The sequence below is a fragment of the Rhinolophus sinicus genome, chromosome 13, assembly GCF_057876585.1.
Source record: "Rhinolophus sinicus isolate RSI-liver-muscle chromosome 13, RSI-T2T, whole genome shotgun sequence".
NCBI lineage: Eukaryota > Metazoa > Chordata > Mammalia > Chiroptera > Rhinolophidae > Rhinolophus > Rhinolophus sinicus.
In genome coordinates, this window is record NC_142513.1 from 29,687,362 (window position 1) to 29,713,822 (window position 26,461).

Sequence of the window (26,461 nt, forward strand, 5' to 3'; positions counted from 1 at the left end):
GAATCATTTTCTTAAGATGCCCGGTGATTTGAATGAAATATTAGAGCACTGCTCTAAACACTGCAGGCTGTTAACCATCTGCGTCAGAATTACCTGCAGATTTGTTACAAATCCAGGTGCCAGGTTCCACTCCCGACTCAGGGAATGGGAGGACTGGGAACTAAGCCCTGCCACCTGCAGCATTAACAGCTCCAGGTGTTTCTCTAGTGGAATCGCGTAAGATTGTGCTCCAGAAACTACCTTCTCAGGATTGGTGGCTACCTAACAGAGGACAGAGGACTGCCTGTCACCTGCTTAGGGACACCTGGAACTCGTCCAGAATGGGAGCTGGTGAGAATATGGCTCCCTGAGAGACCCCAAAAGCAGGAGATTAGGGTAAAACCCTTCTTTTCACACTAGGTCTCTGATCAAAGGAGCTTGGGGTTCCCAAGTTCCAACACTCAAGAAAAATGTTATCTACTTCAGCACCTGTTGACTTACTTTAATCCATCACAGCAGTTTTCAAACTTGGATGTGAGCCAAGATCATCTGGAGGGCTTGTTAAGACCCAGGCCCCAGGCCCCACTTCCCCAGAGCTTCTGATTCAGAGTCTGCAATGGAGGCCTTACATCTGCATTGCTAACCAGCTCACATGCTGTTGCTGCTGCTGGTCCGTGGACCACGCTTGGAGTAGCAAAGCTCTGTCACATTTAATAGCGTCATTCTGCGAAAGTGAAATGGAGGGTTTGGACGATTTCTTCCATGCAACCTGGAATGTGGGCACAGCACAGGTGGGCATGTTTCAGGTACAGCCTGCTAGCTTGGTTTAGCCCCTGAGCCATTTATTCTTTGAGCAAAAGTGTCTGAACAGAGGATGCCCAGGCTGCCCTGCCGAACCAGCCACATCTCTGCTTGCTCCCCAACTTCTAATACGTTGCACCCCCAGTGTTTTTCAGGATAGCTTCTCCAATTGGCAGGTTTTGCTCTCTCCTTGATATTGCTAAGGAATGCTGCAGTATATTCTGAGGGCTGCATAAACCATGCCATTAAATCTCATATCGGTCAAGAAAGGCAGGTTGAGAAGCTGGGAGGTTGTTATGTATTGATTGGCAAGTTCTATGACTCTATCCTTTGCCTCTCCCTGCAAGTCCAAGAAAGCACTGACCTTGGGCTCATATTTGAACCCCAGAAAACTCACTTGACCCCAAAAATATATGCCTTGTTATTTTTTTAAAAAAACAGAGGGATATAAAGAGTACTTTTTCCTTGTGGACCATTGCAATATGATTTGAACCCCCAAAGCAACCCCCTTCCCAGAAAAAAAATCAGTCCATGATCCAGGCTGAACAGTCACGGAAGAGAGAATGAAAATAATCACATTTTATAATCGCTTGGAATTGTAGTAATGAAGGCTTTTGATCACTCCAGTCCCAGTTCTGCTAAAACGTATTCACATTGCGGCACGTAGAGACAACTGTTAGAAATCGAGTTTGGCAGCCTGTAGATCAAAATCACAGTCCGGAAAACCCAATGGATTTGGATACCTTTATAATGATATTTAACACTCTACAGAATGGAAAAAAAAAACTATTGCTTTGTGAAAGGTCAAGGGAAGCAGGAGTATTGAAAGAATATGGATGTGCCCTCATATTGGCTGTGTTTCTGTGTGAGCAGGCGCACAAGTGGTCTCGTCTGGCTGGCGGGTGCTGCCTTGTCACACTGGGATCATCTTCCCTCCACCCTGATCTTTCAGTGTTTCAAAGGCGTTTGCGTCCTTTACTTCCCTTCATCTTCTCAGCATCGTCTGTCCCTTTCCAAGAACAGTTATTATCCTCTTCGTTCTACAGATCAAGAGCCGTTCAGAACTGGAGCTCAGCTCAGCAAAAGCTCCAGCTCCAGCTCCAGCTTTTTTCCAGGTTCCTATTGGCACATAGTCAGGCTGACTCCACGTTTGCTTCCCTGTTATGCCCGTAAAAGTTGCAAATACCTTTCCCCAAGGTGCCTGCTTCTTTTACTTTTCCTCCAGGACTCTCCTTCCCAAGTGGACACACTTCTGCTTGTCTGCCCTTTTTCTTCTACATTTTTAGATATTTTCTCTCTCTCTCTCTCTCTCTCTCTCTCTCTCTCTCTCTCTCTCTCTCTCTCTCTCTCTCTCTCTTTCATTCCCTACCTCCATTTCTCCCTCTTCTCTCCTCCTTCACCTCCTTACAAACACTCCTTTGCAGCGCAGCACTCTCTGTCAGTTGGACAAATTTCATCCAAGAATTCACATGAAGTCATGAACAAGTTCCACCCCCAAGTGTTTTGCATTTGACTTAGAATCAGGAAATTAAACAAAAGGAACTGAGTCTCTAACTCTGGGACATTCCAGAATCCAGTGACAGGCAAATGACCTGCCATTCCCTCCACCTGTGTTTGTGCAGGTCCGCCTTAGGAATAGCCTCCACTGTCCTGTGTGTGGTGTCCAAATTCACGTAAGGCAGGATAGTACAAATGGGATTCAAAATGATAAAAATGGATCCTGAAGAGTAGGATGAGGGCATTACCTTTCTGTAATTAATGACACAAAGTAATACTTCCTTTCCAACCTCTTTCAATAAGCCTCCTTGCTTTTTCTCTTTCTTTCTTATTTTCCTGTAGCCCAAAGCAGCAAGCCAAGATGGCAGAGTATTGCCGACTGATCTTTGGGGACGCCCTTCTCATGGAGCCACTGGAAAAATATCCGGTAAGTAGTTTTGATGTTTACCCCTGAACGAATGCACATGTTTATGACTGGAGTGAGATGAAGACTTCCTTACATCCTTTCCATATTTATCTTTGTTGGTTAAAATTATGCAGTTAATAATTAACCCTTTGACGAGGAGGACATCGGCAGTGTGCCCTGCTGAGGGCCGGAGACAGGAATCTATTCTCTTCCTCTGCCCACAGTCTCCCTCCTCCCACTGCCTGATGTGACCCAGTCAAGACTGCAGAACCTCCACAATCACAGTCAGCCCACAGAGACATCCGAGGATACAGGGCTCTGATCACCTCCCAGAGAACCTTATCACACCCTTTGAGAGACATGGGTCTGCAAAATGGGACATTGCAGGTGGGACAATGGCATCCCGGCCTGTCCCTGCTGGCCACTGCTCACTTCCTCGCATGCTCCTCCTGGTATAGAACTCAGGCATCCCATTGCCATGGTAACATCCCTGTTTTGGGAGGTAAAGCAGCAGAAATGTCCTAAAGTAGCCTCTTAACTCTTCAATCCTTTCTCCCATTCTCCCCACATCCTTACATGATTTCATACCAGTCCCTGGATTCATTGAAAGCAAAGAATACAGGACCAACTTATGGGAGTTCACTGTACTTTCTAAAAATAGCCCATCTTGGGACTTGCACACGTGCTCTTTGATATCTAATAACCCTCTAATGGGAAATTGATTTTCCCGCTAGATGTGCACGCTTGAAACACTAGAAAAAAGGGTAGCTTGAATCTCAGAGCTGTAAGGAAACCTGAAGCCATCTAATCCACTTTCACTGATGCCAAGAGATTGCAGCTTAACTACCTAGTGCCTGGATAAGGCTTTTGCTGTTTTTAAACTGTGTTGAAAAGTGGATTCTCCAGGCTTGCCTGGAAGCTCCTGCCTATCTTTCCCAACTCTTTCTGGCAGATGCCACACTTTAACTGGCCTCCCTCCTTGGAAAATCCAGGCCAGGGCCTCCTTATCGGTCCAAAATCAAGATGGCTGGATTTATGTGGTCCATTGGAAAACTCAGGAAACTTCTCGTTAGCACTCCAAATCTACTGGTGCATTTCTATGGTCTTATTCATGTGGATTTCATTGTGGGAAAATTTTGTACAGTAAGTGAAATATAGCTTTTATGTGAAAAAAGAAAGGGCTATGAGCCAGCGCCTATGTAGGACACAGTGCAATGGTGGTAAAGAATAACCTGGAAGCTCTTGTTATCTAAAGCTGTCCTGAGAGGTTGGGAAGAGAATCTGAAAGGAAGAGGGAGTATTTTTCAAGACTGTGCGCTCTTTTTTCCCCCCTTAGCTGGAATCTGGAGTTCCACTTCCCAGCCCTATGGATTTAATGTACAAAATTTTGGTGAAAAATAAGAAGAAATCGCACAAGTCGTCAGAAGGAAGTAGCAAAAAGAAGCTCTCAGAACAAGCCTCCAACACTTACAGCGACTCCTCCGTCATGTTTGAGCCCTCGTCTCCTGGAGCCGGTGAGGGGCTGATGGGCTCTCGTTCTCCTAGTATGCATGGGTTTAAGAATTGCTGCTCTGAAATTAGTTTATGAGGACATTTCACATTCATATTTGGGCACAGTTTTAAACTGTATTGGTTTTCTTTTGCTACTACAAACTTGGTAGCATAAAACTACACAAATTCTTATCCCCTGGTTCAGGTCAGAAGGCCAATGCAATCTCACTGGGCTAAACTGCATTCCTTTCTGGAAACTCTAGGATATCCTATTCTAGCTTCTAGACGCCACCCACATTTGTTGGCTAACGGCCCCATTCCTTCAACTTCAAAGCCAGCAATGTCATATCTCACTGACCCTCTGTCATCATATTTCCCTCTGACCACAGCCAGGAAAAGTTCTCTGCTTTTGATACCTCAAGTCTTCACACTGGTCCCAACTGGATAATTCAGGATAATCTCCCCCATCTCAAGGTCCTTAATCCCACCTTCAAAGTCTTTCTTGCCCTGTATTCACAGGACACAGGACATAGTCACAGGACACAGACATTTGTGGGAGGCCATGATTCTGGCTACCACGTAGACCAAATAATCTTTAGAATGACCTCATGATTTTAAGCTTCTCAAGGGCAATGATCCCTTGACATTAATCACAGGACTGGATGCAAGATATTCACTCAATGCATTCTCAACGATGATGCCACAGTTTAAACTGTTGTTTTAAAATGTGAAGTGGTAAAGTTACTTGAATTATTTATCAAAGTTACTAGGTGATGCTTCACATCATTAATTTTCCTTTTAGATTTAATTTGAAATAGATTTTTGTGGTTGATGAGAAATTAATTCTATGTTGCCACCCATTTCCTTTGAATTACTGGTGATTTAATCTAATTCATTTTCCAAGTTTAGTCAGAATCTCTCAGTAATCTGAAAAGTATATTGTGTAGATCTCCTGATTAGAGAGGGTGAACAGTGGAGGAAACTTTAAGCTTGAATCTAGGAAGTTCTTCAATGAAAAGTTTAACTAACATTGGAACAATCACTTTGGAAAACTGTTGGGCAATAGCTATAAAAACCGAACATATGCACCCCGTATGCCCCAGGGAAGTCCATTTTTAGGTATATGCCCAACAGACATATACATAGGTGCTCACCAACTGACATGCACAAGAATTGCTTAATGCAGCACTATTCAGAATAGCCACAAACCAGAAAACAACCAAATGCCCGTCAACAGAGAAATAACTCATGGTACATTCACACTATGGGATACTATGCAGCAATAATGACCTACAACTGCATACCTTAGTATGGATGAATCTCAGAACCTAATGTTGAGTGAAAGAAATCAGATACAATGTAAGTATTTATTGTAATATTCAATTTATACAAAGTACAGAAACAGATAACTAACCTATGCTGTTACAAGTGAGGAAATGGTTACCCTTGGGGAAGAAGTAACTGGGGGAACCCAAGGGGGCTTCTGGAGACTGGTTATATTTCATTTCTTGATCTAAGGCCAGTTTAGTTAGGGTCAATTCCTTGTACTGTAAACATATGGTATCTATATTTCTCTGTATACCTATCATATAACAATTAAAAGATTTTTAAATAATTTTTAAAAATTAAAATATAAACTCTATGGCAATCAGGACAAAAAAAAGTTAGTTAAGACTCCGACTTTTATTTTTCCATCTCAATTGTCAATTCCTTTTATTGTTTAAATTAAAATCCTTATCAATAGACATGATATAATTCTTTGAAAGTTTTCTTTTTTGGTAGATCTTGTATATGTATTTCAAACATTACACAATTCTGATTTTTTTTTTAAAATAACGTTTGTTCTCAGTAATGTTCTTTTTGAAGTCTTGGAATGAATATTATTAACAGGCCACCTATTTCCTAGAACAGTTCTACCCCTTGAATGCTAGCAAGTAAACCATGTCTTCCTTTGCACGTGGGAGCTTGTTTTACCATCTGCTTTTCCCACTACCAGCTCTTTCTCCCTCTTATTAACTGGATGCAAAGCACAAATAATGATTTTTACAGGCAGTGAACATTATTGCTTAATGCAGAGAAAGAGCAGCAATCTGTTCGTAATACGGTAGATTTCCTAAGCTAGTCCCGTAGTCTATTATGCAATCTTTATTTCAGTGGAAATTTTTGGACATTTTAATATGTAGGTAGACCCGTGAATAAAGAGCACTGCTAATTTACTACTTGGTTTGTAGTTACTCTCAATATTGAGAACTCAGATAACTTGGAAAACGTGAAATGGTTCTTATTTAAGCTAAGTTACTTCTCATGGCCCTTGTCGGCCCGATGACTCTACAGGATTCAACCCTTTGCCAGTACGCTCATCTTAAAGAACAAGGGTAAAGTAAAACACACACAGACACACACACACACACACACACACACACACATATATATATATATATTTTTTACATATATATACATATATACACATATATATGTGTGTGTATATATATATATGTGTGTGTGTGTGTGTGTGTGTGTGTGTGTGTGTGTGTGTATATATATATTTACAGTTCAACAAGATTCCTCCAACATCCATCCAAAGACTTACAAGGGAGAGATCAGGTCCCTGCTCATAGGGTAAAGGAAGACAAATTCTTTCTTCTTTTCCACATAAACCAAAGAATGACCTGATTGAGTCTTTGAAATGACTGGTTTATAGTTGTATCCCATAAAGCACTGTGCAGAAGATTTTGCAAAACAACTTTTTAAATTACTTGTCAAAAAGAATCCCCTCTCTAATTAAAAAACAAAAAATAGTTACAAGAACTTGAGACAACAAATAGGATTATAAAAACTTTTGTATCAACCTCCTAAAAGAATGTATCTCTAATATAATAAGACATATTTTCTATCTAAAATATAATGGATTCACCTGATTAACACAATATCAGCACCATAAAGTGGTTGCAAGTGCCTCTCTTTAATAAACAAGCCATAAATAATAAGCTTTGTTGGTCCCAGCAATCTATTCCCTCTAAATATATTTCATGAATTCTTTGCTCACTGCTATCATTCAGTAATCGATTTCAACTTCATCAGCCAAATGAAAACATTTATAAGCTTCTTGGAAAACAGTGCTGTGGGCGCTGTGTCTTTCATATAGATTGAGGAAGGTAGCTACCTTTCAGAAGGCGGAGAGAGGGAGACGTACTACCAAATCCAGCCACAGCAATGTTGAGCCAGTATTGCCATCTACTGGGCTGGTCACGCTATTGCACTGTGTGAACCCTGAAAGCAGTAGTCAAATCAAACAATTTAGAACTATGCTTACTTTGATTTTTATTTGAAAATCTTTTTACATAACCATTATTTCTGGGTCTGATTGAAGCCCAGAGATGTGAAAGAACATAATGCCTCATAGTAAGTGAGAATATTTAACCTAGCAGAATCATCCACTAAATCTGCAGTGAGAAAAACAACCCAGTGAAAACGCCTGTACATTGGCTAAATGTGAAGCTGAATTATGTCTGACTGAGGTAGGATTCCATAATGTAGAGTGATTTAAAGGTTTCACTCATTTTATCCTACCCTGTTAAACAGAATTTCACCATTTTCCAAGATACTGTATGTGCGTTGTTTAGACAAGATTGCATTCATCAAATAAGCTTGCAGGTAAATCATAGGATACAGTTGGTACCTTACAGTTTTTGTACAGTCAGCTGTATTACCATAACCCCACCGTTCCTGCACCAGCGCATATCCTCTTTCTTGACTTCTGTGAGGTCCTCTATGGCCTTGCAAAAGTAGCTGCAAGGTCACTGAGCGCTGACCAAGCATCACATTGAAGAGTCAGGGCTGAGAAAAAGAGGGAAAGATGGAAAAGTGATAGTTCATCTATCTGTTTAGCGTGGTGCAGACCTTGAGAGAGAATGTATACATCAAGATGGGATACATGTACCATAGAAAACTAACTATATGATGCCATATGATTTTTTTAAAACATAGATAAAAAGTTAAGCATTTTTAATAGAATTTGGACATTTCAAATGGTATTCACAAATGAGATTTAGGGAAAAAATCCATATTCAAACTGTTAGTACAATTCTCTGTAATTAATAAAATTTAAATACCCAAAAGAGTAATTTTAAAACAAACCGTGAAAGGCCAATTTCCAAGGAAATTTTGGGTAATGCACATGTTATGTGTACGTCAAATCTGTAAAAGTTTACTTCATGAGCTGTTATTAAAATTTAACAGGGGAAGCGGATACGGAGAGTGATGATGACGACGATGACGATGACTGTAAAAAATCATCAATGGATGAGGTAGGTTATCTAGGGCTGGACCTCTGGTCACAGATGCATTCCACTAACTTGTCAACAGGCTGCCCCCTCTGGATATAGTCCATGGTCACCTTCTGCCATCTAGTGGTGAAAACAGTCACAGTTCACTTTTAAACTTTTTCACTACCCAGTGAACATGACATGAAGATGCAGACTTAGGTCACTAAAGGAAGAAGAGGGGCACTGAGAAAAGTTCTCTACAATGAACAATGTTGTTGAGATTGCCTTCCATCAAAATGGGTAGCTAGAGGGTAAATTCAGAATCTGTGATATCCAACTGCCTGCTTCAATTTTTGAGGCCATTAAAGGGATTATCAAATGGTCCCAAGTTCAAAGACATGAGGTTTGGAGAAATGTTCAGAAATATGACAATAATTCCATTGTTGTATTTTGGAACCACTGCAGATACCTACTGATATAAACTCAAGCATCCCAAATAACTTCATGAGCTCAGAAATATTAATCGCACAGAATCTAGAAATGAATCAGAGCTAGGTCAATTGGAATTTTAAAACTTTGTTTTAGCAGGAGTGCTGGTCAAAAAAATTACACTGAATTTGCTTTCAAATATGTTGGAAAGTATCTATCTCATTACTTGTATCTTTGCAATTTAGTTAATAAGGATAAATAGCAAATAATAAACTGTTCTGACTTCATATTCTTTCTCTTATAATTATTTCCTCTCATGTAGTCTTAATTTTTTATTATGTTTCCCTACTATATTCCAACTTAATGTCTGGAAGGAAAATTGTTACATTGCCTGGTAAAGTACTTCTGCCTGAGAATGATTTTAATTGTTTATAAATTTGTGTATCCGTGTTTTTTTGATAATTTAAAAATTGTCTTACTAACTGGATGGTCCAATTTCCAAATGAGTATTTCCCAATTAATGTTTAACCTAAATATTGCTACAAGGAGTTTTCAAAAGAAACCTTGGCTCCACGTATTCGCTCATCCAAAAATGGAGAAAATATTAGATCACTCTATTGAACTCTCTCTATGCCAATACCGCAGTATTGGTTTTCTTCTTTGTTAAAAATTCTATCAAAATAATATGTAATAGCTAATAACAGTTAAAGTAACATGAGGTTTTACCAAGTGCTGCTCTGAGCTCTTTCATGTAAATTAATTTATTTAATAATCACAAAAACCCTATATGCTATTGGAACTTATTTTATCCTAATTTTACAGATGAGTAATCTGAAGCACAGAGCAGTTAAGTAACTTGTCCAAGATTGCACAGCTTCTAAGTGGTGAGCTTGGGATTTTAAATCAGGCAATTTGGCTCTAGAGCCTGAGCTATGTATTGACCCCCTATACTATGCTGCACTGCTTACCTAATAGGCTCACAGGAACCACGAAAGGAGAGAAGGAGGAATGCTTTTTATATAAAGAAAAACAATAGTTGTTGGCCTACCCCAATCCACAAGGCAAGCTTTTTTTTCTGTTTTAAATAAATTCAGTTAATCTTGTGGTTACCCACAGACTAATTTTCTCGTTGAACAGTGAGTTCTTGCTTTATTAACTTTAGTCGTTCTTTTTGGACTCCTTGCTTTGGCAGATGAGCTGTAGCTCAGTGCTTCTCAAACTTTCCTGTCCATTTGAATCACCGTAGTAAAATGCAGATTCTAATTTGCTGCATTTCTGAGGACGCCCAGGGGAGGCTGATGCTGCTGGTCCCAGAGCACAAGGGGAGCCACCTCTAGACCTCCCTCCTCCCACCCCACACTGGAGTAACATGAGGCGTTGCTTTTTTTTTTTCTGTAATGAATTTTCTGTTGGTAATAATCATCCTCTGAAGAGGAGGAGGATTTTCTGCTCTCATGGGTCACATGATCACTGCCTTGGGAAAATAACCCTCAATAATATAATGTTAACTCTGGGAATGTTATTTTTATTCTTCCTTCTAGGGGACAGCTGGGAGTGAGGCTATGGCCACAGAAGAGATGTCTAACCTGGTGAACTACATTCAGCCTGTCAAGTTTGAGTCGTTTGAAATTTCAAAAAGTAAGTTTTCCTGGAGGATAACCCCAAATGTAACATATAACAAGCATATTTTAAATGGAAGGTAATTAGACCAAAAAATGTTACCCTTAAAAAAACTACTCTGTGCTGGTGAAGTCTTTAATATATGCATGGTTTGGTTGACTATCTGGTATATGTGTGTGTGTATATATATATATATATATATATATATATATATATATATGCACACACATATATATATCATATATAATAACCATATATAATAACCATAATATATATAATAATATCCATATATATATAATAATAATAACCATATGAAAAACTATTCCATGATCTTTCCCCAAAATACTTAATAGGGCTACAGGCCATACATGGTTGTCTGACAGACATTAGACGAGAGCACAGCTAATTGAGAGAGTTTTACATTTGTCTTTTGTTTGCAACAACCCAGTGGACTGCATCCATTATATAAGTGACAGTGTTGAAATAAACTATCTACCCATCCCCCCGAGAAAGGAAACAGCCAGAGACTGGTCAGCCCTGATAACTTGAAATAGAACCAAATCAACCAATTCACCCACATTCCATTTGTTCAGCCAGTTTTACACATTTAGGAGAATATACCATTAGCTTTGTATCACTTTGTGTTTTTGCTTTATCAAACTACATATCCATACTAAATGTAAAAAAAAAAAAAAATCATCTTTCCTCCCCCTAGAGAAAAGAGCCCTTTTATGACGTTGTCCTTTATAGTTGCATGAAATGTAAGATGCTATCAGGTTAGGAGAACCCTTGAGACTTTTTAGCTGCTTATAAGCCTGTGCTCTTAAACACTAAATTTTTGCTTAAACACAGCAGCCTTTTATAAAGGATAGTTTTACAGATACATCAAAATCTAAGTTTCTACATAACATACATGTATAATTGTATAATTTTACCCATAGTATTAACTTAGTGACATATGGTATCTAGATCTCTACAATAAAGAATTTAATTCCCAGCGCAGTTTATAAATAAAGATTTCCACATTTGCTTTGATGTTCACAATTATTGATGCTGCTTAGCACAAGTTGTTCAATGTGAAATGTCCTAAAGTATTATGTTTATATTACTGTAACTTTCAGTGGCTGTAAAACAAGTTTTCTTAATCAAAAACTAGACAAGTAGCCACACTGAGAAGGAGCTGATGCATTTAAGTCCTTCAGAACCTGAAAACAAGTGTATGAGCCAAAGATTTACAAACAAGTACTTTTCTCCTTGTGTTTTATATTATCACGTTTAAGAAACAATACTGCCCATATTTTACAAAGCACCTATTCAATTGACTTAATTTTAATCAGCAGTCATGATTAAAATAATTAGTCATACAGAAGTAAATTTTTGATGGATGGAAATAAGAGAAGTGAGAGTTTACCTTACAAATGTTTAAACTGGGGAAGGTGAGGAGATGGATAAAGGAGTCTGGGAACGATTAGGAAGAAGAATGAGATTTTAATTACGGAAAGTGGGTATCAAAGAGGGAAAAATGCCTCAAAGCGATTTCAGTTTTAAAAACTGAGTGCTATCTAACTTCTCTGGATGACACTTGTCATAATACTGTATCTAGCAGTTTGATTTTTAGTTGAGAAGAGGACAGAGAAGCTATTTGATGCTTAGTCTTTCCAAACTAAGATAATTTTGTCTTGTTTCTCTCACTCTAATTGGAAGGGTGGATTTCACTTTCAAAATGTTGCTCTGTGTTCAAGGGTATTGAGACCTCCAGCACATTCACCTCTCTGACCTTGTTATCTAATCTGAAAATGAGGCCATCCGACTGGGAAATTTCCAAGGATCCTTCTGCTTTAAAAATATCATAATTTGAACATCACATTAATTGTTTGAACCAAAGAGTACGTATAAACTGAAGCCGTGACATGTGGATAAGAAATTAATATAAGATCCAGTATTATATTATATTATATTATATTATATTATATTATATTATATTATATTATATTATATTGTACGATACTATATTATATCATATCATTATATTATATAAGACCCGGTCTTATATTATAGTAAAATAAGACCGATCTTATATTAATTTTTGCTCCAAAAGATGCATTAGAGCTGATTGTCCGGCTAGGTCTTATTTTCAGGGAAACACGGTGAAAGAGACAGTCTGTCAGCCTCTGTGGAAGATACCCACGGTCTCTTTTGTTAATCCTCAGCAATGACTCCAAGAAAACAATCTAAATGGATTTAGAACAAAAGATTTCCTCAGGGACTGTGCTCTTTTGACAAAACAGCCCACATTGCCCCACTACTCATGATTAAAATTAATTTTCCCCACTATTGCCACTATGTCCCTAACTTATATCACCATAAACGTAGCTGACCCACATAGTAAATACTAGAAGAGACAACTAACAAGGCTCAACTTTTGTTTCGAGTAAACAGTTCACTAAAAACAAAATGAAATATGAAAGTTACATTGAAAATTAATCGCAGTAAATTCACTGAACCTTTGGCTATTTCTCATATGTGATAATATATAATGTTGAATTTTATTTCTCTCTTTGTTGTCATTAACTCAGAAAGAAATAGAAGTTTTGAAATGTCTTCCTTCGTGGAAACCAAAGGACTTGAGCAGCTGACGAAGTCTCCAGTGGAATTTGTAGAGTATCCTTGATTTGACGAATGTTGACTGAATTAGCACAGTTAAAGGCATGTGCTGTTTAACTTTTGTTTTAAATAAGCAGGACACATGAAGTGGCTTAAATCTGTCACATGAGTGTAATAAATAGTTTCAGGTTTCATATGCAATGCTGAATGAGGTAGCATGGTATACTGACAAGAAAACTGGCCTTGGAGTAAAGGATTTCAAGATTCTTTTCATACCATCAAGTTCTTTGTCCTTTGGCAATTTGCTTAATCCTTCTGAATTTACTCATCTGTAAAACAGACATAATGACATCAGCTTTATGGCTCACTGTGTGGGTTACAGACTATATATATATATATATATATATATATATATATATATATATATATATAAAGTGTATATGTGTATACTTTACGTACATGTAAGATGTAATATATGTAAGATGTATATATATGTTATATATGTAAACCTAACTTAGCACCTTGCATCCTTGGACATGTAATAGATGTCCAATCACAAAATAATTGGATGATGATATGAGAATATAAGTATATATTACTAACAATGGTTTTGTTACTACTTCTGACAAAACATTTTTATTATTTTCCATGAACCAAAATAAAATGAAACAGGTCTTTAAATATTAGGTTGGTACAAAAGTAACTGCATTTTAAAAGGTTAAAAATAATTGCGAAAACCGCAGTTACTTTTGCACCAACCTAATATTTTTCATAAAAGTAATACTACATGTCCCAAAGAGCTCAATTTCACTAAGCAAGTCCTAGAATTAAAAAGTCACCCACAACTTATCAGTAGGAGAGAGAACAAATGTAAACTCCATAAACACAGTTACACTATAAAAATCATGATCATTAGTACTGATTAAGTAACTGTCTATGTGATAGTCCTTTCATTATATGTCTTATCTCATTTAATCCTTACAAAAGCCCTATGATGCAAGAATTGTTCATTGTGTTTTGTAGAAATACAAAATATAGAAACTGAGGCACAGAAAAGTGAAATAATTTGCCCTAGATTATACAGCTAGCAAGTTCAAGAGTTAAGGTTTGAACTCTAGTTGGCCTGACACCCCAGCCCAAGCTTGGAACCTTAACTAACCTCTACCTAACTTGGTAATAGGAATAGTCATTTGTGTTCTGAAGACATAGTTGTTGTTCAATAACCAAAATATTCTCAGGATGGAAAACTGATGGTAGGAACCGAAATACGAAACAAGGTCAAAACCTTCTGTGCTATATTTACCCTGTCATCAATCATAAAGAGTACCACAGTCTTGGCCAATATCATTCCCAGAGAAGGTTGAGAAAATCAGCAGAGAGCATTTCAAAAATAGCCATACAGTTCATATTATCTGTTTCCGCCAAACTCAGTATCATCCTCACATGATTTGACACGCTTGAACTTCCTGTGTGTCCTTAGTCATTAAGCCTGTCCTTAATTATCTCCACAAAATCAGGTTGACCTTGACACAACTATTTCTGCTACCTTGTTAGTTTTCACTCACAAGGCTCTGCAGAGTTGATGCTACATTTATTTATATGATAAAAGCACATTTATTCTGTTTGTTCAGCAAGCTTTTCACATATTTCACTCACTAGCCCAATGAGATCATGAATATTTAGTTCATTTCCCCAGTGGAGAAAAAAGAAAGGTGGCCTCTGAGTTAATATTATTGGCTAATTATTTTTATAATTGTATTCACTACTTAACGTGATGGTCCAGATATAACAAAATGCAGCTTAGCAGGATATATCCAAAAGGAACACGTGTGGATTCATCCAACTATATGCCTCAGCTCTTCTGGAATGCAGGTTGTCAGATGGTTGCACTTAATTTCCAAACAGTTGGTAAGTAGCACAGTTCATGCTCATTTCCATTCTGTTACAAAGCCACATTTCCAAGTGTCCAAAAACCATTCCCAAGGAGAAAAAAATTGACAGACTTGATTGAAACAAATAAAAGCAAATTTCAATGAAGGAACTATGAATGCAAAAAAAAAATTGAGAAATTATCTGTTATTGTCGCTTCTCGGCCTTTTGGCTAAGATCAAGATCTGTTATAAACAAGTCTATTTCTACTGGTTTTGCATTATTTTCAAATATATATATTACTTTTTAAAGTAATATGTATGTATTGTACAAAAGTTGGAAAATTCAAAAAAGTGTAAGAAATAATAAAACTGCCAGAAATGCTACCACTCAGATTCAGCACTGTTAGCTTTCGGCTTTGTGATTGAAGTTTTGGGAGCTATGTATATAAATGCTTTTCCACTTAATTCCATATAGATATGCTCTACAGAAACATGAATTTAATATCTATATATTAAGCACATTTCTCAATTCACTAAAACCCACTTCCTGTCACTGAACACTAGGGAATTTTTTTCTACTGTAAATAATGCTCTGAGAACAGTCTTGAATATAAATTGTCAAGTCTATCTCCTAAGGTTCTTTTGGAAAAGTTCCTAAAATAGAGTTACTCTGTTAAAAGATATGAAAGTTTTAAGAACCTTTGTGCAAAATGCCAAATTGTCCATCAAAAATGTTGCACTAGATTTCTCCTCCATTAATAATGTATGGTGTGAGGTGTTCCCGCTCATTTGAGATCTTGGTTAAGTATTATCATTAAATAATAATAATACAATTTCAGACAACATAGTTTCTCACTGTTGTTTTAATTTCATTCCTTGATTATTATTGATGTTGAACATTTTAAATATGCAGGTTTTTTATTTTCATATTTCTGCTTTTATGAATATGTTTTGATTTTATATTTCTGCTTTTATGAATTTCCTTTTCAGGACTGTTGCCAATATTCCTATTGATATTTAACAGCACTTTTTATATAAAGGGCACGTTGTCATATTTTGTGAAACAGATGAGATCAGATTGATGTTTGCTATTATGGAGTCTTGGTTTGCTGCTATGATTACAGGCTTCCCACTCAGAACTAGATTCGTATTTACTGCTATTTATCTCCTCTTTCTTTTTCTAATTTGGAATTTTATTGTTTCATCCTTTCAAATTTAATTTTGATATATAATTTCAGTAAGACATCAATCCTTTTTTACTTTGACCTGGAATTACACCTTAATAGCCTTTTATGTTATTGTTAATGGACTTGGGTCCATTTTTTTTATTTATATTCTTCTCCATTAATAAATTTGTCTGTGTTCCTGGAACCAATAACTTACTGTTATTATCGTAATGTCTAATAATACAGTTTAATAGCTGGAAGTGGAAATTCTCCTTCAAGGCTATTAATTTTCAGTTCTTTCCTTCCCATTGCCAGTAGGATTCCTGTTCCAAATGAATTTACTTTAATTACTATTATATTTCCCTCTCCCCCACTGGAAACAAAATAAGATTTTGATTAAAATCACATAAAATTTATATTAGTTTAATTGTCATTATGCTTTCCTCTCCCCCATAGAAAAAATATTTTGATTAAATCACATTAAATTTATAAATTTATCTAAAGAAAACTGACGTCCTTTAATTTTTAAGATTTTGTGTTTTTTTAATCACAGAAAGAATGGTTTTTTTATCTTCACTTTAAAAATTGTTATATTAAGTTCCTCAGGAAAGTCACTGGTCTTCTTTTCTTACATGAGGTCACATGGCTAATATTATAGTTCAAATTTTCTGTATTCTTATTGATTTCTTTAACTAGCTTATTCTATCAACAGAAGAGTGTTAAAACCTCTCAATATGATTGTGGATTTAACCATTTTTCTTATAATTCTGCCAGTTATTCTGCCGATATATATTCAGGCTATGTATTAGATAAATTCAAATTTAGAATTGTTAAATTTTCCGGGAAAATTGAAACTTTATGATTATGAAGGGTCTTTCTTGATCTTTAAGGATGCTTGTTGATCACTGGTCTTCTTTTAGAGGTCTAGTTTCTTTAGATGAATATTTATTTTTAACATTATATTTTTAACAGATTGTTTTTGAATATTGATATTTGTATATTTATTTTATAAATAAGTGCATTTTGTAAATGATCATCTTCCTAAGCTCTCACAACAGCCTATTTTACTAGTAGAGTCTATTAGGTTTTTCAGGTACACAATCACAATAATTTAATCACATCTACTTTTTCCCTCTCCTTAGGACTTTGGACTAGTCAGTTCTCAGATATTTGGACTGTTCTCAGATATTATTAAATAATAGTATTAAGAGTGGGCACATTTCTTTTCGTCCTGACACTAATAGGAATTTCACCATTGTGATGCCATTGGGTAAATATTGGCTGAGACTTTGAGACAGATGTTCACTCATTAAAGGAGTATACACGTGTCCTAATGACAAACAGTATATTAAGAAATTATGTTAAATGTTATTAAATGTCTCTGACTTCTTTTGGGATGATGATGCTTTTGTGAGAAAATGTGATAAATTATATTAATAGATCTCCTAATATGTAATTATCCTTGTGTTCCTGGGATAAATTCTACTTACTTGTTATATATTATTTTTAAAAACATGTGAGTTGCTAATGTAACTTTTTAGGCTTTTGGAGTTAATTTTTTTCAAATATGACAAGTCCATAATTTTCTTTTTCTTTTTTTTGTACTTTATCCAATTTTAGAATCACTTATTTTTCCTGCTCTAAAAGTAGTTTGCTTTATGGAGCTTTTAAATATGTCTACCATCACCTCTTTGTTGTCCACCTCAATAGAGATGAATTGTGACTCAGATAATCTGAAATAAATGACAGCTTCCCAGATTCCTTATGACTTTAAAATGTTGGGTTTATTTAAACCCTAGTAATTCAGTTAGTGTGGACATTCATTTCATACTGAGTCTTAGGAAAACTCTGACCAGTAATCATTGTGCATTAGTAACAAGTCAGTGTGTAATTAGATTTTGGTGGTAAGTAATCAGAGGAATGCAAATTTTAAAAACAAAACTTTATTTTCTATAAATTACAAATATACAAATACACACACACACACGCACACACACACACATATATCATCCACTGTTAGTGAGGTGTGGGGAAGTCTATCCCCAAAACATGGATTAAAGGTTTAAAGTGGTTTAAGCTTCCTGAAGGGCATTTTAGCAAGACTTATCAAAAAGCTTTTCCAATGTGCACATATTTTGACGCAGAAATTTCACTCCTAATAATATCATTAACGATATCTTCAAAGATTTCACAGCAACCGTATTCATCCAAACATTATATGTAATGTGAAAATTTAGAAGAGACTTATAAATGTGCCCAAAGAGGGGTCTGGATTAATACATTTATTCAAAGGTATCTATTCAAAAGTATCTATTCAAAAGAATTCTTCTGTTAAAATTAAAACAGACAAATATTTAATAAAATGGACATACTGCATGTTCAAAATAGATTTGGAATAGAAAAACAGAATATACACTAAACTGTTGGCAGTGGCTTATCTCTGAATTTAGAGATTATAGCTCTTTTTTTTTTTTCTGATCTGTGCTGTCTAAGTTTCTACAATGAATAAATATTTCTTTCCAAAAGGGGAACAAAAGTGGACTAGAATACAATCTTACTTTCTTGCTCCAAATATAAACAGTCACAATAAGATTTCTGTTTCTGCTCTGCAGACCTGGCTATGCAGATAAATATGGGAATGTATGAATACAATGGGAAGAGTGGCTACAGACTAAAGCCAGAGTTTATGAGGAGACCTGACAAACATTTTGATCCATTCACCGAAGGCATCGTAGACGGGATAGTGGCCAACACTTTATCTGTTAAGGTAAGTACAGCTGTATTATAAAATTGTCACCCACGAAAGTCTTAAACATTACCTGTTTTGCGTAAAGAAGTAGTTTAGTCACTAAAAATGTATTTGCTAGCAAAGTCTCCACTTCCTTCATTTTTTTTTCTTTAAGGACTGAATCTGAATTAGAAATTCTCAGAAACCACATGCATGAGAATACGGGACTAAGCCCCACTGTCGAATAGGATAAAAATTTGACCCTAAATCAATACAAGTTAGTGAAATTCACCATAGCCAACCCTTCCTTTTGGTGTAAATACCCCACAGTGAAATTTACAATGAAAATTAGTGACTCATATTGGAGAAATCTAGTCTTTTTTCCCCATTAGTTCTAGGAAAATATCCACACTGAGCAAAATTAGAGAAAAAAGTATTCTCTCGATTAATTTTTGAGAGAATATTGAAGAAAAGCTTTCAAATTACCATAACATTTGAAAATCTATGAAAGTATTTAGGGATTTCAAACACATAGGAATGATATTAAATAAAACAATCACTTTATTAAAAATTCATCTGACCCTAAAAATTTAATTCCAAATGATCTCTGCAGTCTGAAATTGATGTTACAGCAGATATAATTTTTTTAGCTGTGAGAAAATATTTTTAATACTATGAATGGAAAATCATTTTTATAAAGAGCTTTTTACATGAATTCAATAAATCTTTGGTTGTAGCTAAATTTCATTTACTGTTGTAAAGTTTTCTGTTTAACTGGATAACTGAGAACTAAGCAACACTTTTATTGGACGTAAGTGCAATTTTTTGATAACCCTAAACCAAAGGCATGTGAAAAACTGTACTTTCAAATGCTCTGTAACAGTTTGACAAAATTATATCTATACTAGGCTTGTTGCGCCCTTTTTTACTTTAAAATTTATGTCAGTTTATACCAAGGATTAAAAATAAAATATCAGTGAAGTGTTTCACAATTATATCTTTTGAAATTACTTCACAGCATATATCTGAAGAGTGGAGCTGGCAGAATTAGAGCTTCAAGATAATATTTATTTTAGGAAATTGTTTTCAACAAAGGATGTTTAATTGCTGTCATTTGATTAAGATAAACTCTTAAGCATCACACACTGATAAAGCGTTATTTTTAGAACCCTTGTCAATGTTGTTATAGTTGGGTAAAACTAATATTTTGTCTTTGCTGATTCATCTTGTTTTGTACATGTTGGCTTGCTTATTTATATTTTTCTTGAAAATTCTACTGTGGCAGCATAAACAATTATAAAACAATTACATAGAAACAGGAAAATAAATTGAGGGGAAACAGTTGAGTCCCAGAAAAATGTGAACTGCTGCCAGAGTCCAGGATGGAAACACTGTTCTAGAGTTGTCAGTATCCACTGAATGGATGGGCCATGATGCATTCGAGTCCTGCCTTTTATAGATCAGCTAGAACCAAGATGTAGCTCATATCCATCCAGTGGTACCTTTGTTTTGATCCTCTGACAGACTTTGTAGTGCCAGAATGGACTTGTGAGCGCAAATGGTGTTCCACCATCCTCTCCTACTGATGAGAACATGAAGGTCTGTGTCATTAAATTTAGTTAAGGACTTCTTTGATCAAACATAAGCACACAAAATCTTTCATGCATCTGAATTCCCAGTGTGACTCACGTAATTTGGAAGTTTCAAACATGTTGTACAATGTCTGTTAAGTTGGTCTCATGTAGAACCTCAAATTAAACAATAGATTGCTGCTAGCAGGTCCCATGCACTCAGGCTAAAGAGAACACTCAGGAGAAATGAGTTGAGCATCTTTTTATATTCTATTGGCCATTTGTCTGCCCTTTTTGGAGAACTGTCTATTCAGGTACTCTGCCCATTTTTTTAAATTGGATTGTTTGTTTTTTGGTGTTGAGTGTTGTAAGTGTTCTTCATAAATTTTGGATATTAACCCCTTATCGGATGTATCAGATGTGAGTATCTTCTCCCATTTGGTAAGATGTCTTTTTATTTTGTTGATGGTTTCTTTTACCATGCAAACATTTTTTAATTTGATGTAGTCCCATTTGTTTAGTTTTTTCTTTTGTTTTCTTTGCCCAAGAAGATATATCAGAAAAACTGTTACCAAGAGCAATGTCACCGTTTACCGCCTCAGTTTTCTTCTAACCGTTTTATGGTTTGGGGTCTTATATTTAAGTCTTTAAACCATTTTGAGTTTATTCTTGTATATAGTGTAAGAAGTGGTCTAGTATTATTTCTTTTTCATATATCTGTCCAGTTTTTTCAGCATCATTTATTGAGTAGACTGTATTTACCCCATTGCATATTCTTGCCTCCTTTGTCATAAATTGACTATATAGGTATGAATTTATTTCTGGGCTTTCTATTCTGTTCCATTGATCTATGTGTCTGTTTACATGCCAGTATCATGCTGTTTTGATTATATAGCTTTTGTAGTACAATTTGATATCAGGTAGTGTAATACAACCAACTTTGTTATATGAGATTTTTCTCTTGTAATATTTTTAAATATTCCAAAAATCTTTGTACTCAGTTACCGCTAAAGAATAATTTTTAACATTTAATAGACATCTCTTTAAGAGCAAAAGCATAATCTCATCAAACTTTTGATATTTGTTCATTTATTTCCTTCTGTAAAACTTTGTCTTATTGGCTCCTTCTAACCCAGCATTTTTAATATTCCTCTACTAATTCTTTACCCGAAAGAGAAAGTATATTTGTACTCTTGCTTCTGTTTCATTTCAATTATGGTTCAACATTCACCATCAGCATTTGTGCTTCCCTAAAGCATTTTCTTATATCACTGCTATTCTTTTATTAAAAGTTCCTTTTTTATTATTTCCTAGATTATTTCAGGTCAGTTTCTTTCTGATAAGAAAGTTGGGACTTATGTGGAAGTGGATATGTTTGGTTTACCTGTGGACACAAGGAGGAAAGCATTTAAGACCAAGACATCACAAGGAAATGCTGTAAATCCTGTCTGGGAAGAAGAACCCATTGTGTTCAAAAAGGTTGGTCTCGTGTCCTTGACAAGCGATGTAACTACATGTTCTAGGTGTTTTACACTAAGAAAAAAAAAATGAAAGCAGGATTATTTGTTGCTTAATTGGGGGATTTACACATTTATAAAGCAATAGCATTTTCAAAGCTATTTTGAAAACTAATCAAGATCTCTGTGAATCACTTGTTTGGATTTTCAGTATTGTAAGTCAATTAATTCTAGTACACCTCATTTGGCAGACCAGAATAACATGTAAATCTAACTCATATCCTCTCTCAATACAAGCGATAAATGGTATGTTTTCCTTGTGATTCAAATGCGGTAGAGTGGGAAGTAGGGAATAATATGGTAGCTGAGAGCAAGGAAGTTCCCACTTCCTTAAAAATATATGAATTAAATTCCCTAGCATCTCTAATCACTGGCAGCTGGTCATTCTAGCTTATCTGGGTTCTGGCTGATAGAATTAAAACTGTTTACATTCAACTGGCCCTTCTATCTGCCTTCACCAAAAAGCAAATCTTCTTCACACTTGCTTATCACACAAAGGAAGACAGGAAGTCCAGTGGAAAGTAGAGTAGACTTTCTTACAATAGCCTTTACTTTTATCTGGCTAAAATATCTACAAAGGCAGTCTTCTGCAAAGAGAATGTCTATATTAAAGATCCCTGTGCCCCACCATTTTTAATAGGTTAATTAGATTTAATAATTGTGTCTACTTCATAGTTATAATATAAGTATTCCTTAAGACTGAAAACATATAGAAAATGTCTGGCACATTGAAAATATTCAATAAATATCAGTTTGCTCTTGTTACAAAAATACGTTTTTAAGGATACAATTGGTCTCATGTTCTTGACATGGGATATAACTATGTATTCCACATGTTTTACTTTGAGGGGGGAAAAATGAGCAAATACTTATTGCTTAATTTGGGAATTTACAAATTTATAAAGCAATCTCATTTTGAAAGCTACCCTGAAAGGTTTTTTTTTTTTTTTTTTTTTTTTTGCTTCTGCTTTGAAACTATACAAGTAATTTGCTTTCAAATTATAGTCGGAGGGGAGTGGGGATGAGAGAGAAGGTGAGGGGATTAGAAAGCACAACTTGGTAGTCGCAATATTGCCACCGAGATATGAAAGACAGTTTGGGAAATATAATCAAGAATGTTGCAAAGATTTTGTAGGGTGTCAGATGGGCACTTGTGTTATTAGGGAGACCACTTCAGGGATGGTGTAGATGCCTGACCACTGCGTTATACATCTGAAGCTAAAACTGAATAATATTTGATATCAACTATAATTATATATATACATATATATGTATATATATATACTATTATATATATATATATATATATATATATATATATGGACTATATATATATATGTATATGGAGTATATACAGGATGTGGAGTACAGCATAGGAAATAGAGTCAATGGAATTGTAACAGCTGTATATGATGTCAGAGGGGTACTAGATTGGGGGAGAGGGGTTATCACTTTGTGAGGGGTGTAAATATCTAACTATTACATTGTTTTGTACACCTGAAACTAATAAAAAAATATAGAAAATACTGTTTTAAAACAGGCAAATGGTCTATGTTCTGAACAAATTCCTCATTAGGACAAGGTGATAAAACATAGATGAAGCTATATCTCTGATAACCCTTCTCCTTTTGAGAACCTAAATTATAGAGCAACAATTTAACTGTTTATCAATTAGATAAGTAGAAGCTTCTAGTGGGATTTTAAAAAGCAGGGCCTGTTTGAATAATACCTTTCTAATTCTTTTTTGCTGTTGTTCCTTCTTGTAACCACGTGTGTCCTTATTGTCCTTATAGGTGGTTCTTCCTTCTCTAGCCTGTCTGAGGATAGCAGCTTATGAAGAAGGAGGTAAATGTATTGGTCACCGGATCTTGCCAGTACAAGCAATTCGGCCAGGTATGGATAGTGTGGTGAGAAATATTTTGTCAAAGTTATAAAGAAAATCATCGCTGTCTTACATGATTACTGAAGAATGGTTCAGAAAGCTATTTGCTGCTTTGGTGTCTTGTTATATAACAAGGGCTATAAGACTACCAAAATTTGGCAGTGTCATGTTTTTTTGACATGCTACGGTGTATTATCAGTCAACTCTTACCATGATCACTGTGTATAACAAAGTATCTGAAAACTCAGTGGCTTGTGACAAGTGGTTATCTTGATGCTCACAAGTCTGTGGCTTGGCAGGGCTAAGCTGTGTAGCTCTGCTTCAGGCTGTGGGCTGGGTTACAACTGTCCCACACGTGTTCATTCAGGGGCCCAGGCTGAAGGGGCAATGGCGCCACAATGTGGACTTCCCCCGGCAGCTCACTGGAATGCATGAGGGCAAGGCTGACGCTGCAAGTGCATTTTAAGCCTCTGCTTGCACCACATCCCTAACATCCCATTGTCCAAAGCAGAGCATATCACTAAACCCCAAGTCAAGAAATCAGGTACAAGGGACGAATTTGGACCAATAAGTCAATCTATGATGTACTGTTTTAAATTCTCGTTTGTGGAGAAAAGCATGGTTAGAAAGAAAAAAAAATCAGAATCAACATTATTTTCCCATCAGGTGAGAAAAACAATACCTTATCACTCAAAACCAATGATTAAGCTGAGGAAGAAGTGACCTGTTTGTCATCCAAAGTCACCTGAAATAAACACTTCTATCACATAGATGTTCCTGTGTTATAACTAACAATGTGAAGAAAATCTGTGACACAACATATTATTGTCATCCTCTAGGCTACCATTACGTCTCTCTGAGGAATGAGAGGAACCAACCTCTGATGCTGCCAGCTGTCTTTGTCTACATAGAGGTGAAAGACTATGTTCCAGATACATATGCAGGTAAACAACCTAACCCAAAGGCTTATTTTCGTCTGGGAGTCATCCATATTTTTGTGGAAACAAAGGCAGGAGTTCCTGGCCTCAGAATCACTTCTATTTTGTATATGTGTTTAGAAGCTAAATTGCCCAAGCCTTTATGAATAAGTTTTAACTTAATTTAGTTCAAGTCCCAATAAAGTATTGAGTATATTTATGTACTGGTAGTATTATTTTCACAGGCGCAACACTTTCTAACCCCATTCTCTGTTACCACAGCAGTCTGTCTAGGTCTGTGCAGTTAATTTGCCTTGAACCCAGTTTAGAAACCAGATTCTTTTCATGTGTGGAATCCTAAGTTTAGAGGAATTAACTTATGATGATGCCAACCAGGAATCATAAATTTAAATACTGACAGTGCTAAGTGGTCCGAGTGTAGGATACCAGGGAGTGGTGGAGATCGTGGCAAACTCGGAGCATATGTCCCATCCAAAAACGACAGCCATCACTCACTCCAGCCAGACAGTATCGTGTGCTAATGAGGGCTGTACTGCCAAATTCTAGGTTGTTTTTAACAGTCTGGAAAGCATACTTTTTATGTGAAATGTCTCCATTTATGAAACACCATTTGGGCCAAATAGGACAAGTGTGTGGGTCATTGCTGGAATGGATGGAACCCTTAAAAAAGAAACTAAAGACCTGAAGTATTGAGACATCCTGATTTGGAGCTGTCAAGTTTGGCTCTCATAGCTAACCTCCTTCGAGTTCTCTTTTCCTGAGGTTTCAGCAAAGTATCCTGACTCTTGTCTATTTCCAAAATGTTAGATGGATAAATGGATAGTTATATTGGTAGATGGAAGAATGGAAGATGTATGATGAATTAATGCATGGAGGTGGATGATGGATGGGTGGATAGATAGAAGGATGGATGGATGAATGGATGGATGGATGGATGGATGGATGGATGGATGGATGGATGGGTGGTGGATAATCAATAGCTCCAGGATCTTTGATCTAAAATGACTCTTCCCTCTTTAGATGTGATTGAAGCTTTGTCGAATCCAATTCGATACGTGAATCTGATGGAGCAGAGAGCTAAGCAACTGGCTGCTTTGACACTGGAAGATGAAGAAGAAGTAAAGAAAGAGGTGAGAGGGTGTTTTGATCCTATGCATGGCATTAAGCACGGTTTCTACACCTAGTGATGACTTTGTCTATCAACATCACACCTCAGGAGAAAATAGCACATTAGAAAAACATGTTGATGGAGTTCAGCACCATCTCACAAAACATCTAGATGATTGACTGAAATTTTCATATTTCATTCTCTTCTGGCATTCTGTGCCACCACATGTCTAATTCTGTGTCCGCATTTAACAGCACACATCTTGCTATTTCCGGTGGGAGTTTCTAGATGATGCCATATTGATTAAAGGTGATTAAGGCACTTAGAAGAGAAGATTATCAAGTCATTTAGTATTATCTTTAATTTAAAGTGCAGGATTTTCAAAGGCTTTTGTGAGTTCTTACAATACATAAAGTACTTAAAACAATATCTCATGGGTACTGTGGGCAATAAAGTGTTTACTATTATTATTACATTGAATATTTATGTATCTAAATATATATTCCCAGAATAGCTAGTATATTATTCCAAATTACATGTCACAATACAAAGAACAATTAAGGAAAGGTCTAGAAATACTAGAAGTGC

General features: G+C 36.1%; 1 protein-coding gene across 2 annotated transcripts in view; it reads left to right on the plus strand.

Annotated features, from left to right (window-relative positions):
- PLCB1 (phospholipase C beta 1) overlaps positions 1–26,461 on the plus strand; it is a 684,403-nt gene that overhangs the window by 537,949 nt on the left and 119,993 nt on the right. For both annotated transcript variants that reach the window (XM_088789261.1, XM_088789262.1), the window contains exons 13-23: positions 2,620–2,704; positions 4,020–4,197; positions 8,414–8,481; positions 10,410–10,506; positions 13,065–13,149; positions 14,876–15,000; positions 18,742–18,896; positions 21,743–21,907; positions 23,739–23,838; positions 24,667–24,771; positions 25,786–25,895. In XM_088789261.1, the coding sequence (XP_088645387.1) occupies positions 2,620–2,704; positions 4,020–4,197; positions 8,414–8,481; positions 10,410–10,506; positions 13,065–13,149; positions 14,876–15,000; positions 18,742–18,896; positions 21,743–21,907; positions 23,739–23,838; positions 24,667–24,771; positions 25,786–25,895 (1,273 nt within the window). The remainder of the gene's footprint in view (positions 1–2,619; positions 2,705–4,019; positions 4,198–8,413; positions 8,482–10,409; positions 10,507–13,064; positions 13,150–14,875; positions 15,001–18,741; positions 18,897–21,742; positions 21,908–23,738; positions 23,839–24,666; positions 24,772–25,785; positions 25,896–26,461) is intronic.